Below are 17,034 nucleotides of genomic sequence, written 5' to 3' on the forward strand. Positions count from 1 at the left end.
AGACCTCTTGCTGTGAGGGGGCTTTAGGAATGGTCAGAGCATCTCTTTGCCCAAAAGTTTCCACTACTGAAAAAGCTCTGATATTTTCCACCTAAGATTGCCATGCCAGACGTGAAATTGCTCCTCTGCAGGGTCTGCTTAATTCCTGTCTCTGATGATTTTCACCCTGCAGGTAACCTAGAGCAAGCCAACGAAGAGCTGAGAGCAATAATTAAGAAAATCTGGAAGCGCACAAGTATGAAGCTGCTGGACCAGGTGGTGCCCCCCGCAGGTGGTGAGTGCAGGATCTTGTCCCAGTCTCTGAATCTCTGTCTTTTTCCCCACCTGACATATCCTACTGCATCTCGTGATCATCAGGTGGAATATGGGGGACAAGCTTTCTTCTACAAGCTGTTACCTGTATTTCATCAGGCTGAGATCTGTTTCTGCCTATACTAACATGAGTATCATGTTCTTGCTGCTGAGAAATCAGGGAAGGAAGAAAAGGTGTATAAATAGGAGTTAGAAACCTTTATTCCTAGATCTTGCCCCAGTTTGATCATGGGCATTTGCTCCCCTGGACATTACCTGGTGCCTGCTGGGGGCAAAGGAAGCAGGCAGAGCTAAGTAGCTCCAGAGAGGATGATGTGGACTTTATCTTGACTGCATAAGAGATATGGCCTTACACACAAGTTAAGGATGCAGCCCCATCTCATAACCCCTTCATATTTAGCAAAACTACCTTTACTATGGCATATAACTCTTTTTTTACTCATGTAACTGCTTTCTACTATGATACCTGTCAAAGACTCACGTACCTAGGGACATTCCTCAGCCAGTCTGAACTGGTGTAACAGATTGCTGTGGGTTTCTATGCAGCGTCCCTGGTAGGCTGTAATTACCAGGCTTCTGGGCAACTCCTTTGCTAGGCTTCTTGGGACCCCAGGTGCATGGGCATCCAGTGTGGCCTTCACTGACCTTCCAGGTGGTTCCAGGGGCTATAGCACAGAACAGCACTTGGTAGTTAGTTAACAGCTGCAGCCAGATCCTGAACCTTGCTCAGCCTGCTCTGAAGTCAGTGGACCATGTCCACTTAGCTTACATTTTGGCTCATTGACACTTTTGTATTGAGTGAGAATACAGCAATGACTGCATTTCTGGGGAGAGGTGATCATTTTGGTTCGCTCACACCCATGCTAGGCACAACCATACAGAATTTCAATGCAGAGAAGGGCCAGATCAGGTCTGGGATGGATGGTCAGTCAGATGCTGTTGGTGAGCCCAGACTCTTGAGTGCGTATTACCCCAGGCTGTCGCAAGACAAAGCAGCATGTATTGACCCAGACTGGGAGGCTGCTGCTATAGCAAGATCCTATGTGGTAAACCAATACCAGAGACTGCAAAGGTTAGAGGCACTTCACCATAAACAATGTACATCCAGAGGTGCATAGCTATCGGGGTTCTCTGCCAGCAGAGCCAGTCTATCCAAATGCCATGTGCACCTCTCCTCCTGACTACTTACAGCAAGCTCTGGCTGTGGAGCAATCCCTTCTTTCAGCCCTGCACCCTGATGCCATAAAAAGCAGAGATGCACTGTGGTGCCTAGTGTTTCTGCTGCGAATTGCAAGGGTCACATTAGCAAAGACACTGTTTAAAATCAGTTGCTTATTTAATTTATTATTTTTTTTAATACCCCTTTGCAGATGACGAGGTGACCGTCGGGAAGTTCTACGCCACTTTCCTGATTCAGGAGTATTTCCGGAAGTTCAAGAAACGTAAAGAACAGGGACTGGTGGGCAAGCCCTCCCAGCGCAACGCGCTCTCCTTGCAGGTGACAAGCGGGCACAGGATGGACAGGGGTGGTACAGTAGAGGCATTTGATCCCACTTCCCTCTCAACCGTTCTGGGGGCTGCAATGGGCTATCCCCACTGGAAAGGAGCTTGTAGACCCCTTGAATTAACACATCAATCCTTTTGGATAAACATGTATGTACCACGGGCCACATCCCTTAGCTCTGGAGGTGGAAGGCACAAGTGAGGTATATCCACAGTTTATCAATCTGCCAGTAATATTTGAAATTTGGGTTCCTTTTAGAGAACTGGTATGAAGTGTCCAGCAGACATTTGCTTATTACCACATTCATTCTACCCTTTCTGAGGGGAGTCACTATAACAGGGTCAGGGAGAGCATGTTGCCAGGAGGCAAAATCAGTTAAAAAGCAAAAAGCATACCTGGATGCCAAGGCCATCCAACGGACAGGGCATCAGGTTCTAAGACTTGGGATCTGTTCACCACTGTGCTACATGTTCACTGGGTGAACTACCAGGCTGCGTGAAAGAATGAGAAAGCCCCATTGACTGTGCAAGCAGCACCATTTATGTCCCTCAAGTGTACAGTGAGGAAAAAGGGTGACTCTGGAGTTCCAGCAAGCTAAAAAGTGCTGTGACACAGGCACGGATACAGACGGAGGTCTCTGCATACCCACAGCTTAGCTCCCTGGATGGACTTCGTGGAACAGATTCCAGTCAGTGAGGGGTTTGAGGACTGTCCAGGTCCAGATGCCAGAAGTTTAGCTATTAAATCCATATTTAAGCTGCTGATTAAAAAGAAGATATTTTCGGAGGCACTGAGTACATGGTTCATCTGGAACTGTGGCTGCTCTAGGGCTTCTGGTTGTGGATCTGAGAACCCAAAGTTGAAAGCATGCGGACTTGCTTAGTCAAGCCTGTGGATTTATGTCTATGTCCTGTTGTGATGAAGCCAGGGGACTAGCAACTAACATTCCTGTTTTGAATTGCTAAGAGTTTTTCCCTCTCTAAGCTGGAGATGAAAGAACAGAATTTGTTGGTGTTTTTCTAGGAGCTGGGGATGCTATATTAAGTAAAAGGGCTTCACAGTGCTTAGGAAGAAATAGCACTGCTTTTATTTCTCATATACCCACTCGGAGATATGAAGCTCTATAGTTTGCTGTTTTGCAGGCTGGTCTGCGCACACTTCACGACATTGGGCCAGAGATCCGACGAGCAATTTCTGGAGACCTGACAGCTGAAGAAGAGCTAGATAAGGCCATGAAAGAAGCTGTTTCTGCTGCCTCTGAAGATGATATCTTCCGGGTAGGTGCTGAACAAGTTTACAAGCTGAGGCTAGACCAGTAGCTGAGCTCAAAGAGTGCTACATTCTCTTTTAGGCACTCTGTATTTCAGCTGGGGCCTCCTTGTTTTCTAGACCCTAGAGTAGTGGACTCAGGGTGCCAAGTCCTGAGATCTTTGCACAGTTTTTATCCCATTTTCTTCTCAGTGGAAGTTTCCTTCATAAAACCTAAATAAAATCAGAACGAGAGTGGCCAAAGAGTCTGAAGAACAGATCAATTCAGCCATCCTACAGTCTGCAGAGCAGCAGCCAGGCATACTTTGTTTTTTTGTTCACTCCTCCTTTCAGGGGCACAAGTAGCATCCTTCCAAAAAGTATACCAGAACCCACCAGAGCTCCTACGGAAGGAGGAAATTTTCCAAGCAAGTTACCTAAATCTTCTCTTTCTTATTTCATTCCTATTTCTTGTAATTGTCTCCTCTGGTAATATTTCCTCTCCTTTGGCATTTTCTTCCTTTCCTTACAGAAAGATGCCGTCAGTCCCTTTCATTACTCATCATCTAAACAGTACATAAGTGGCTCATTAAGTCTTTCTTCATTCATTCCTCCAGGTGATTAATAGTTTCTGGTGCTCCTCTCAAATCCCCTCTCATGTCTAAATGTTGCTTTGTAACTGCACTGTGAAAACCAGAAAGCAGTTACCTGGTTCTTGCATCCCTACCCGGTCCTGCACTCCCAGGACTGGTGGGAGGTGTAGAGACACATTTGCCTCACCTATGCACCTGGCCAGTCCTCTGAAATATCTTAGAAAGCTAAAGCTTTCACAGCCTGCGTGTACCTAGTCTCTCTGACAGAGAAGTCCATGCACTATCCTCTGGCAGAGAGAGCACCAGTGCTATCATGCACACTTTGGTCCTCACATTTTTTTTGCTCAACAGGCTAAGCAGGAAACACCAGGGCCTTTGCAAACCTTCTTACTCACAAAGGGAAAATAATTTCTGTTTCTCTGACAGAGAGCCGGAGGCTTGTTTGGAAACCATGTCAGCTATTACCAAAGTGATGGCAGGAGTGCGTTCCCCCAGACATTCACCACCCAGCGACCCTTGCACATCAATAAGTCTGGCAACAACCAGGGGGATACCGAGTCTCCATCTCATGAGAAGTTGGTGGACTCCACCTTCACTCCCAGCAGCTACTCATCTTCAGGCTCCAATGCCAACATCAATAATGCCAACAACACTGCCCTGTGCCGCTTCCCCAGCCCACCCAGCTACCCCAGCACTGTCAGCACAGTGGAAGGCCACGGGACCCCCTTGTCACCAACCATACGTGTGCAGGAGGCTCCTTGGAAACTACCTTCCAAAAGGTAAGCTGCATGGAGCAGAGAGTGGGTCAAGGGACCAGGGAGAGGAACATGCATGCAAACACCAGAGCACTGCTGCCTAGCTGAAGTCACCCACCAGACATTGCCCGGCCTGCAGCCTGGATTGGGCCTTCTGGTTCTCCACTTGTGCCAAAGCCCACGGTGCAACAGATATGCATCAGCTGAGCACTGCAAAGCAGCAGCACTCTCACTGACCAACACACTTGATTTCTTTGGGCTTTATCATGAAGAAGCCTTTGTAAAAACCAAAAGGAGCCTTATTTATCCCTCCTTTGCCACAGGGAGGTGTTTTATCAACTGCTAACTGAAAGACAAAGGGACTGCAATTCATCTCTTAAGCGCCCAATAGGGAGCTTTGTGGAAGTCAGTAGTTTTTCATTCGGTGGGTCACATCCCTACAGAGGTCACCAAAGGCATTCTGGGAGGAGGGAGGCAAGGTTTTCAGAAATGCAATACTGTGCAAAGCAAAGAAAATCCCCTTCTCTGGACAGCTTTCAGGCTGTTTACGCACAGATGACTAATACAAAAGGAGTATCACTTTTATCAGTAGGAGATATTTTTAACTGTTTCAGTAACAGCAGGAAGAAGCTGGAAATTTTTTTTCAGTGCAGAGAGTGGGCAATGCTGCCCCAGCAAAGGATAGAATAGGACAATAAGACTGAGGAAATTCAGTGGGTGCAGAATTGCCCAAGTAAAGAGTCCAGTGGTTTTTCTATTTTGTGCCTTCCTGAGAGAGGCCACAGGAGTTGCACAACAAGTGTTGCCATTTGCCCTCCGCCTTGCTGACTTGTGCTGATGTGACACTGCTAACATGGTGTTCTTTTCTCTTCTTGCTTCCTTGGGTACCTTCCGTGAATTAGGACGCATTACTACGAAACACTGGGACGGTACGTGTTCTCCCTCATGCTCTAATGCTCTCTGGGTGTAAGACCCACTGTTTGTCCCATTGAAAGTCCAAATCCCCATTAATGCTGAATATGAGCTCTTCTTTTTGGTGTCAGTAGGGCTGAAAAAGAGGTAATGATCACCATGACATCTCCAGAAAATACTCTCAACTCAGGGCTTCCTGGTTTTACTTTACTCCTCAGAAAACACAAATTCAGAATGAAGTGAAATATGAGGTCTGAGACGTGAGACAGAGGGACAAGGAGGAGGCAAGCAGGGAATTAAGGGCTGTCAAGCCTAAGGGTTTGAACAGATCCTACTGAATTCAGTAGAAACACTCTGCAGTTGGCAATGAGAAAAAAGGGACCAAAGATGGAAAAGACAGCAAGGAACAAGAGCATGAACAGGAGGCAGAGGGGAGAGATGGTGCAGAGTAAGGGATTTGGGAGGCAGAGACCATACACCACAGAGCTGAGAGAGTTACTGTTAGTGTCTAGGAGGCTTCTCTGAAATTCGTAACCAAGGCTTTTGCAACAAGGGAAAAAGCTGTATTTCCAAGAGCCCATCTCAGATTTTACTTCGAGTTCAGTGAGGTGTATCTTTGGAAGAGTGGTCAGTGTGATGTGCGCATATATAGAGTGCATGTAGTCACAAATGACAATAATATGTTTACAGTATTGTTCAGCATTGATTTAAGAAACTCTTCCTCTGAAAGAGGACACAGACAAAGGTTGTTGCTTTGTGTTTGTGAACTCTGCTGATTTTTCTATGATAGCTCTTCAACATTATAATAAACTGAGACAGATGGAGCCTGTCATTCTTGTCTTTATAACAGGTTGTCTTTACCATCTCCGTGTCTTGACTTGTCTTTTTTGCTCATTAGCTCCAGTTCCAGAGACAGCCAGCTGGCAATTGTTTGCCAAGAGGAAGTGTCTCAGGATGAGACTTATGATGAAAATTTGAATGAAGACATTGAGTACTGTAGTGAACCAAGTCTGCTCTCTACTGAAATGTGAGCTTTGCAGCTTTAGTCAAGGTGTTTGGGTGGTTCTTTAATTAAGGGGGAGAGGTGGGAAGAGGTGATGTTTTTCTACAAAAATTTCAATTTATGGGATAAGGCCAGAAGACTTTGGTCTGACAACTCAAATATCAGAAAATAATTTTTAAAAAATGCAGTTCAGCCCTGAGAAGTAACATTGAAAAGGATATCTTTCACCTAGGATTTTCCTTCTCCTCAAATGAGACATCTGGATCCGCAGGGCTTCCCCTCCCTATTCACTTCTACCATCTAATGTTCCCAGATCTCATCTTTAGAGCGTTGTCTGCCTCGTGGCCTCTCTTACTGCCCCTGAACCAGTTATAGCTTGAAGTTAGCTCACTATTGCATCCATTTGATAACATGATCTTCTTGGCTTCCTTGCTGGAAGAGCGGTTATTCTGTCCAATATCAGCTGCTTTTCTAGAATCCCTCTGTTCTCCTTTCCAGGCTTGCATACCAAGATGATGAAAACAGACAACTTACTCCACCAGAAAACAACAAAGGAGAGGACACCCGGCACTCTCCGAAGAAAGGGTTTCTGTGCTCCTCGGCGCTAGGTAACATCCCAGCGTGACATGCTGGCTGTGCTCTCCTCTGCCTCAACTGAGTTCTCACGTCTTGCTGGAGGAATCTCAGCATGTGTGGGCACGGGCGTTGCTGTTTGCTGCATTTAGCTCGTGAGACCAGGAATCCCACGGCGTGCATACGGTCCTGATCGCGCACATGACTCTGCTGACTTTATGCTCAGTTTGTAGATGAATCTGTGGCTGTTTGGATAGTCCATGTGATCTGTTTGATTAAGCTCGCCTGTGAATTAGGGGAGTTTATTAGAGTGCCATAGACTCTCCAAACAATCACCAGGGAGTCACCGAATGGGTTAGCCTTCAGTATATGGTGTTCTGTTCTGTGTGTATTCAGCAGGGAGAAAGAAGATGACGTCTCTTTTGTCCACTACAAGGAAAACAGTGAATTTCAGATTAAGTTAATACAATATAAATTTGCTTTCTGCTCTAATTATATCTGGAGATTTTCAAGTGCTTGAGCGTGTAGACTACGCTCAGGTGAAATCCACGAATCACAAGATTTTATGAAAGTATCGGGACAAATGTGAGAGTCTGGAATAAAATGAGCTCTTTTATGTAGAATATTTTTCAGCCTTTTTCCTGAGTACTGGTGTGGAGAAAAAGGACATTTTGGGGAGAAACTAAAAAGAATCTTGTATATAAAATATATTCTTACAAAATAAAAGTGACAGACTAGGTAGTGTAATGTTTAAAGTGAAGCTACTGAGTCTTCGCTCAAATCCTTCAGGATGCTTGTACAATTGAGTATTTTAAAAGCATTTACTTTATTTCAAAACTTAAAATATTAGGCAATGACAATTCCTATATCTATCTGTAAGGCCAAATTTGCAGTCAGTCCTTGATACAATGCTTCATCAACTACATTCTAGTGAATATTTATGCAGTGATGTCATACTCATTTTACTAAGTTTTTTCTCTAGAAAGAGGAAATACTTTTTATCTGCGTTGTAGCATTCATTCTCTGGGTTGTAACACATGTTTCCTCCAACCCCTGAGAGGGCCTTTTCTCAACAAATCAATATTATAGATACTTACTATTTTCAGAATTCTAATTTTCTTTGATTCTTTAGAAAAATGTCAACAGGATCAAGAAGTCCACAGAATATTTTAGTGTGCCATGCAGCTCTATCTTTAATACTGGATTTATCTGCCATTCTTCAGAAGTAAAGCCTGTGCACTTGTTCATGAATATACTTTGCAGTACTTTTAAATTCCTGCATAGGGAGTACCTTTCTCATATTTATAGAAGTAAAGTTTAATTTTATAGCAAGTGAACAATGCAACTGTTTCAATAGTTCCCCCTAAAATCTTTTTTTTTTTTCCCAAGAGAAAAAAAAGGGTTTTTCTCTTCCCTTCTTTCCAAATTTTGAAAATGCTTCATGTCTATATAAGCAGCCTTCCATTCACCAGTGAATTCAACCATTGATTAATTCACTTCCACTTGACCTTGCTATAGACACAGCCTCATAAACTGTGGTATGTCTGGCAGCTAAGGGACACAGATCATATGCAAGCGGGAGGCAAATGTCACATGAGCAGCCTGACACCCCCTCCTGCACCAGAGCCTCAGCTGCCACCATCAGTCCTGCTGAGGGCTTTCCCTGAACCAGAGAGGTCTGAGAACACTTCCACTGCTTAGGAGGGAAATCGGCTGCATGGTATCTACTAGGACAGTGTTTTAAAAGATGAAAAATAAAAATCATCATCCAGAATTTTATCTTGCAGCTTGTTTGGAAGGTAGTGCTGGTTGGTCCATGATGTTTGACTGCTTTTTGTAAATACAAATGCTTTGGAAAGGGCAAGGTGTTGAAGAAAAGTGGAGAGAACCTAAAATGTGGGTGTCTTTGCTGCATCTCCAATGGGACTCCAATGCACTAAAAGAAATTGAAATCAGATTGACTGTAGTGTACTATGAGTGATGGACACAGTTATGTGTGATTGCTGTTTCAGGTCGAAGAGCATCTTTTCACTTAGAGTGTCTGAAAAGACAGAAAAACCAGGGTGTAGATGTCTCGCAGAAGACAGTTCTGCCTTTGCATCTGGTACATCATCAGGTAAGCATTAATAACCACAAAGAGCCCAGCAATGTAACTGAGACCCTACCATCTGCAGTGCCCCCACATTGTATCCCAATTAACTTTTTAAAAACCATTTGGGATAGTTTCTCACCCATATCAAAGGTCCAATTTTTAGAAATCGTATGTGCCATCATGCTCATTCCTGCTTTCAGGATTTTTAGCATTCCCAGAAGAATGCTACAGGAACATGTCCTTTGGAATCAGCAGAGTTATCATTTTCTGATGTCCATGAAAGAGTAAAATAAAAAACTAGCTAAAAGATAAAAATAACTACCCAAATTGCATGCTGCAGTGCAGTTACACTGGCTTTGATGGTAGTATGCATATGAATAAAATGTTCAGGGTCTACTTTCATATCAATTAAAGGTAACCAGTAACTGTAATTAATCATTTTAAAACATAAACAGATTACATGTAATTTATCAGCTTCTTAAGCCCTTTGTAACTGCATTCAGCAGCCTAGCAAATGTATGCTTAGGCACATACCTACATGATTAGCCAGTTGTCATAGTCCAAAGTAGATTTGTGTCTTTTGGTTTGATGATGCCACTTTTTGTCACCGTAAAAGAAACAAGTGCAGATGGTAGTGCCAGCCTTGCAAGTGAGACATCCTGCTCCGTGCAGTCCCCCAGGGCAGGGCAGAACAGCCTTCACACCTCCTTAGGCTGCCACAGGGGCAGAAAATGCCACACGGCAGGGGCGGGAGGAATGAGAAGTCAGAGCGGAGGAGTGAGAGATGAGCGCACTTGAGGCTCCCTGGCTCTTCTCACCTCCACTCCCAGCCAGTTGTCCTTTAAGGATCAAGCTCCAGAAAGCAGTGGTCTGCAGAGAGTTACAGCTGTGGCAGGGACAACCAGCAAATGTGTTGGGACAGGGAAGAGTGGGCAGGAAACAGCTTCCCACCTTGCCCACAGCAGCAACAGTCCTCCCGAGATTTCCTGCCCTCCCACGGCTGGCCAGGCAGAGGGGACACATGCCTCCCATGCTCTCAGCCCACCCAGTAGGCAGAATCACCTCCCTCCAACCTGTAGAAAGAGGATGGAGCTACTTCACCCTTCCTCATCCCACCATGCAGCTCCAAACCTGGAGAGATGGGGCTCTACCCACCCCAGTGTCACTCAGCCAGACTGAAGGGTTACCCTGAAATAGGCATCTGGCCTCCAGCTGACAACACTCAGCAGTGTTCATATGTTTACAAAAATGTTAGCCTACAACAGTGCTTAAAACAAGAACATAAAGTGGAAAGGTTGCCTCTGCTGAGCACAATGGATTTGGTTGCTCGTGAATGCTTGAAGGGGTATTCTCACGAAATACTCATACATCATGATATGTAAATACATGCAGCTGAAGCTCAAAGCAATCCCTAAAAGCTTCTTTCAACCTACTCAGTACCTTACATTTTGGATAAAACACCTTGTATATGTTTCTGCCAACAAGCTGAAAAACTGGTTCAGTTGTCCTGCTTGACAGATCTAGGGCTCTCCTTGAAGTCCTGGCAGTTTAAGGGATGTTCTGAGGCCATCATAGCCTGCAGGGCATGACTTATACATGCCAAAGGGCAAGTATAAGTCTTGTCTAAGTGTCTTGTCCTCCAGACAGCATTTTCAGGCAGGTATCCAAGAGGCAGGAGGCTTGCTGGTGTCTCTCTACAGAGTTAGCTTACACTAAACACATAGCCTTCAGATAGCGGAAGCTGGATGAGACTAACCCCAACCCAACCAAGAGGATTCTCTGCAACGCAATCAATGTGCTTTTGTATTTTCTATGCATTTATTTATTTGCTCATACTAGGCAGTAGTGAGCTCTGTGAGATGAGCTTATGACTCTGACGGCACTGCTTACGGAACAAGGCAGCAGTCACCATGAATAAGGCATCAGATCAGCCCTGTGCAACAAGGGGCTTCTTGAGAAATTTGTTATAAAAGGAAGCCGGATGACTCAGAGGTTGTGTATATGATTACAGGAAGGACAGGATGGCTCGAAGTATAATCATCAGACATTGATCCTCCCACCAACAGCAGATGCCTTAAAATCCAGTGGTGGATTTATAGTTATTGCCAACTGCAGACACATCTAAAATTCACATCTGGTATCCGTTCAGGTTCCACAGTAGATACTTACAGAAAACACAGCAATTGGCAGTAAAAGCTAGCAGTATGGGTCGTGGCAGCGGTGGGAAAATGAATTGCTGTCTCACCCACTGGAGAAGAGGTGGTGTTTCTGGCAAGGCTGTGGGGAGTGGGGCTGCATCCCTCCTGTCAGTGCAGCGGCTCCAAGGCTGAAGAACTGCAGTCGTGAGAGTTTTCAGTCTGGTGCTTGGCACTAGCGCAGGATACACCATTTAAAGGAAAGCTTGCAAAATGAGTTTGCAGGAAACATCCAAACCGTTCCAGCAGCAGGCAGCTGTTTTCACAAGCCTCAAGACCCTCCAGGCCCTTCTCAGGTAGTTTCTCCAGCACCTCATCCTTCCAACCCTGCTGCTAAGAGCAGGCTCTCACTCGTCTTGTTCCTCCTCTGTCTGCAGGCATTAGCGGTGGCCGGCCTCAGTCCCCTGCTCCAGCGAAGCCATTCCCCCACCATGTTCTCTCGGCTGTGTGCTACACCCCCTGCTACACCCTGCAGCCGTGGCTGGCCGCAACAGACCATCCCGACTCTGCGCCTCGACGGGGCAGAGTCCAGTGAGAAGCTCAACAGCAGCTTCCCGTCAGTACACTGCGGCTCTCGGTACGCTGACAACACCGGCTGCAGCAGCCCGAGGAGAGCCAGGCCGGTCTCCCTCACTGTCCCCAGCCAGACCGGAGGGAGCAGCAGGCAGTTTCACGGCAGCGCTGGCAGCCTGGTCGAAGCGGTAAGACTGCAGAGTCACGAAGGACACGAGCAGTGTCAAGGCCAACTAGAAATGCGGTCTTCGGAAGAGCAGGGCAACAGATATACTGCTGCCCACAATGCCAAGAGTAGGAGAGTCCATCTCCAAGCAGGGGCTAGCAGCATGAATGGGAGAAGGACCGCTGGGGAAAATACAGCAGTAAAGAGGGTTGCGATGGGGTGCAATAGGGTTGATGATGCGGAGTACTAACGTATGTCTTTGTCTCTGGTTCCCTACCTGCTTTTGAAGGTCTTGATTTCGGAAGGACTGACGCAGTTTGCTCAAGATCCAAAGTTCATTGAGGTCACAACCCAGGAGCTCGCAGACGCCTGTGACATGACGATAGAAGAGATGGAAAATGCAGCAGACAACATTCTCAATGGTAACAGCAAGCAGAGCCCCAATGGCAACCTCTTGCCTTTTGTTAACTGCAGGGACCCAGGGCAGGACAGTGCAGGAGAGGAAGAGGAAGAGGTGCAGAACCCGGATTGTAGAAAAAGTCAGGAGGAGCTCAAGGACAGCAGGATTTATATCAGCAGCCTGTAGTTGCCAGGGCTGGAAGCGATGCTGGTTTTTTATTTGTTTCAATGTTCCTAATGGGTTTGTTTCAGAAGTGCCTCACTGTTCTCGTGACCTGGAGTAACCGGAACAGCGTTCTTCATTCATTTCTGTTGGGACGAGTCGCAGAGTTGGGTGGTGTAAGAAAGCTTTTCAGGAGCGGATATAACCCCAGCACGTGTCCATGAAGGAAGAGTGAGGAGGAGGAGGAGGAGGAGGAAGAGGAGGAGAGCCAGCTCCCTCTTTTTTTCAGTCCCTGCACAAGGAACGACGGCTGCCTCCCGAGCGCGAAGGGGAACCTCAGCTTCCTGTGAATGGCCCTAGCCAAAAGGACCCTGCGTCAAACGGGTGTCTTTCAACTTTGCTTGTAAAAATCATTTTGCACATATTCTGTATGAGCCTCACCGTCTCCATAAAGCCAAGGCCCTTTGATTCGGAAGGAGAGGAGGACTTCTGCTGTGGATTCCCGTACCGCGAAGGGGAGGAGGAAGCAGAAGAAGCCCGAGGGCGCCCGAGGGGCAGGTGGCAACGCTGCCCAACCCTGCCGAGACTCCCAGGCAGCAGTCTCTGCCAACCAATCCGAGCTCAGGCAGCCACCCCTGCCAACCAATCAGAGCTCGAGCAGTCGCTTGCCAGCCAATCCGAGCTCAGGCAGTCTCCTGCCGACCAATCAGAGCTCAGACAGCCAGCCGTGCCAGCCAGTGGGAGAGCGGGGGGCAGGCTCTGCGGCGGGCCTGTGCCGACCTGCCCCGCACTTGCTGAGGTGGTGGTGGGCTTGTGTAGATCTCTCCTTGTTTTGCAGTTTGATATTTTCTTGAAAGCATGTTGCAGTTTTTATTTTGACTATTTTATTATTATTTTTTTGGAGGGAGAAGGGAGTGTTTACAATGTTTTGTAATCACCTACCTTTTTGTTTTGGTTTATTTTCACCTTTGCAAATGTTAAATTGGTTTGATCATGTCGTATTATTTAAACCGGGTTTTTTTCTCCATTGACATTTGGTAGAAGTATAACGATAGACGAGTTTTACCAACCATTATGTACACCAAGAATTTGTAATTTTATTTGCTAGTAATTGAAACCTCCTTTTTTTGTTGTTGTTTTATAATTTAAGGATAGTAGGCAATGCACTTGATATAGTCTTGCACATTTGAGTGATTGATTTGGGTTCTTTTTAGTGCTAAGTGTATCTGTGAGTGTGGGAGCAATACGGAGCGAGTGTGCGTGCGCGCGCATGTGTGTGTAAGTGCATGCAGTTCTCCACATCCTGGTTTGAGCTGCAGGAGATCTGCATCTGGGGCCATGTGAATGCAAAAACAAACCACTGTCTCTGCTTTTGAAAGGGGAATCAGTAACTCTTTGCATTTTCTGTTCCACAAGATATGCAAAAACAATGCAATAATATTAATTTTAAAATACAATTCTAAGTTGTGTTGGCATTAAAACTGTATAGAAAAAAAATGCGGGGGTGGGGGGGAAACAAAAAAACAGAAGGCGTTACGCTTCGATATATTCCGTGTGATGTTTTATTGCATTGATAATGTTTCTGTTGAAGAAACTGTTATACTTGAATTCAGGTCAGTTTCAGTATTTTTCAAATATTTTTTTAAAATGAATTGCAATTGTGCCAAGCAAAGATAACGAATTGAATTGAGTTTGTTTAAAAAAAAAAAAGAATCACTTCTTGTATATTTTGCTGCATGTCAAGTGAATCATTTCGTATTTGGAATGTGCCAAGCTTTACCTTTGAACTTTTAAGTGCTTTTCTACGTGTGGTTGGGGAAAGGGGTACTATTTTTTTGCCTTTTTTAATTTGTACAATGAACAAAGTGTACCTGGTGTAAGTAACTATTCTGCAATCCACTGACAGGTTGAACGTTACTGATTTTGCATATCTTGTGTTCATTTTCCTTCTTCCTCACTCCCTTTAAACATGCACGATGACTTTATTGGTAGAGAATCTTTCTTCCCGAGACCGGGACATTTTATTCAGGCTTTGTTCTCTTTCCTTTCGCTCAGTTCCTCTAAAGGTCTCGCCCCACTCGAGGGTGGCAAGACCCCCAAGCCCATTTGGCAGATCTATCCTAGGTATTCAGCTGGCACCAGCAATTCAAGGAGCAGGGAAATAAAAATCTGCTTTCAAATTTCTTTTATTAAATAGCTGACCCTGATCGATTATAACAGGACCCTGGGATAAGCAAATGCAAGAGGCAGAATCGTTAGCAAAGTACAATTATCTAACTCTGGTCTGGACTGAAAGCAGAGGGTAGGCGAGGGAGAGAGCTCTGGATCGTTGCTTAGGAGAATCGCTGCAGTCTGGCCAAGATGCAGGTGTGAAGTGACTTTTTTGTGTTCCTATGCACGGTCTCATCCCTCTTCCCAGGCTTTAGTGGATGGGTCAGATTCTAAGTCACAAAACATCTGACGGCACAGCTTGTCCCAGCCATATTTCCCTACTAGTGAGTGTGAACCTCTCTTGACTCTCCTCGCACCGATACTTGGCCCTAACCCGTGAGAGAGGCTGAAAAACCAGGCAGGTATTGTTAGATTTTATGCAACTGATTTTTGTCTAGACTACTGCTGGTTTTATTCCCTTCTCAAGACGGGTCACAAACTTGCAGATCAGTGCTGACCTAGGAGGTGTGATCTGACTCAGAGCTAAACTTTCATTCAAATCTTGAGCTTCCGCAGATGTCTGAGAACATCATTCGTTGTATATGGTGATGACATTATTTTTGTAATGCCCTTGTTTTCCTTCTTGATTCTCTGGGTCATAAAGCAGAAATAGCAAAGGGTATTTTTGACAGTGCACTTTTTTCAGTGTCATTTTGAACCGGCCAGTAGCAGCTCAAGATACCTTGAAAAAAACCAAATCCTTTTAAAGTAGGAAAATATGAATCCATTTATACAGCCATCTGGCATCAAAGTCCTAATTCAAGATTTCCCTGGAGAAAGTAACCAGCTGATGTCAGTCAGTCTCATCCTTTCCATCCCTCGTGCCTGTATCGAGACGGGCACACAAGCGTGTCTCCCTTGGAGAGTTTGCTGCTGCTAGTGCTGAAGTGCTCCAAAGCTACTTGAAAGGAAATAATGCTGTGCCTGGCTGTTTCTGAAAATGAAATCAGTGTAAGGGCTCCCTATCTCATTTTCTTCCACTAGAAAGTCCATCTGACCCTCCCAGGGGGAGACAGAGGTGTTCTCTGCTCCTGAGAAACAAAGTACTGGTCTAAATTAGCGACAGCAATGGGCGTTTTGGATGCTTGACAGCGCATGTCATCTTTTAGGATTTTTCTTGACGGGAAGGAAAATGGTGGAAAGGATTATGCCCCACACGTATTCCCGGTGAAAGCTGCGACTCCCTCGGGGCTCAGAGCCTGCAACGGCCAGGGGAAACCCCGCTCTCTGCTGGAAGATCCCTTAGGTCCTGCAGAGTGGAAAGCACATGTCTAGCAGAGAATGCAGATGACTTTTGTGGTTTGAGGGGCAGGTGTTAAATTTAGCAATTGCTGGTGCCGGCTGTGCAAATTTCTCTTTCTGGGGAGGGCAGCATATTTATTTTTTTTCAATTGAGGTACTTCTAATGTGCACATTGTGACAAGCCTGAGCAAAGAGCTACTGCCTCCTTCAGGTGAGGTAGAGTCCGGGGGACGGTGGGAAGGCGGGTAAGGTTTAGTTCCTGGAGTGTCCTTCTTTCTCTGTGTATGGGAGCGGATGGTGGGTACAATCACTGTGCTGTGGATGGAAACTTTGAAGGAACCGATGGCTGAGGAGTGGCATGGAAGGAAAGGAAAGAATGGGGAAAACGATCTGCTGTTTGCCACTGAGCATCTCTGACTTGCAAGAGTACGCTGCAGACTAAAGACGTTTCTTATAAAACAACAAACCTCCTCCCTGTATCACTCCTGCTCATTATTCCAGGCAGTACTGGGCCAGCCACACCGGGTGCATTTCTTTTTTTCTTCCTTATTTCTGTGTGGCTGACATGATGGGGAAGAAAGTGGAACTCATGATCCAGAGCTGGAGTTTCGTTATCCACAGACCTGTTCTGCATCATCTGCCTCTTCAGCTGGACATGTGAACAATGATGGTGTAGATGCTGCTGCTACTGCGGGGGTCCCGCCTGTTTTATTACCCTGCCCACCACACCCCAGCGCGGAGGGACAGCCAGAGAGGCGCCATGTACAGAATCGCATCTATTTCTGCTTTGTTTTCTGACTCAGAACCCTGCCCCCGATGACTACGACAACGATGACAACAACAACAACAACAACAACAACAAAAAAAGGGCAAATGCATTTTTTACATTTCTTGATAATTTCCAAAGCAATGTATCATTGCTTTCTTTAGACTGACGCCAATATAACAGTTGTATGGGTCTCAGCCAGGCTCCTGTGTCTTTTCTGCCTGATAGTTTCGGATTGCTGTATGAAAAGTATGCGCGTTTGCACACAGACACAATCATACGAGGTGACGGCACCGCGAGCCCGTGGGGTTGTTCACCTCTGTCATAGATGAAGTTGGAGGCCTTGCTTCGTACGTGTAGATGAGAAACCCCAACCCGTTGGTCCAG

The 17,034-nt window shown here is 45.7% G+C and overlaps 1 protein-coding gene across 1 annotated transcript in view; it reads left to right on the top strand.

Annotated features, from left to right (window-relative positions):
• Positions 1–16,844, top strand: part of CACNA1C (calcium voltage-gated channel subunit alpha1 C) — a 457,514-nt gene extending 440,670 nt beyond the window's left edge. Inside the window, exons 40-49 of the mRNA XM_076341467.1 lie at positions 173–274; positions 1,683–1,810; positions 2,959–3,093; positions 4,084–4,436; positions 5,315–5,341; positions 6,223–6,351; positions 6,826–6,935; positions 8,913–9,016; positions 11,565–11,888; positions 12,156–16,844. Coding sequence (XP_076197582.1) covers positions 173–274; positions 1,683–1,810; positions 2,959–3,093; positions 4,084–4,436; positions 5,315–5,341; positions 6,223–6,351; positions 6,826–6,935; positions 8,913–9,016; positions 11,565–11,888; positions 12,156–12,452 — 1,709 coding nt within the window. The 3' untranslated portion in view covers positions 12,453–16,844. The remainder of the gene's footprint in view (positions 1–172; positions 275–1,682; positions 1,811–2,958; positions 3,094–4,083; positions 4,437–5,314; positions 5,342–6,222; positions 6,352–6,825; positions 6,936–8,912; positions 9,017–11,564; positions 11,889–12,155) is intronic.
• The last annotated feature ends 190 nt before the right edge of the window (positions 16,845–17,034 follow it).

Source organism: Aptenodytes patagonicus, chromosome 1 (assembly GCF_965638725.1).
Source record: "Aptenodytes patagonicus chromosome 1, bAptPat1.pri.cur, whole genome shotgun sequence".
Taxonomy (NCBI): Eukaryota; Metazoa; Chordata; class Aves; order Sphenisciformes; family Spheniscidae; genus Aptenodytes; species Aptenodytes patagonicus.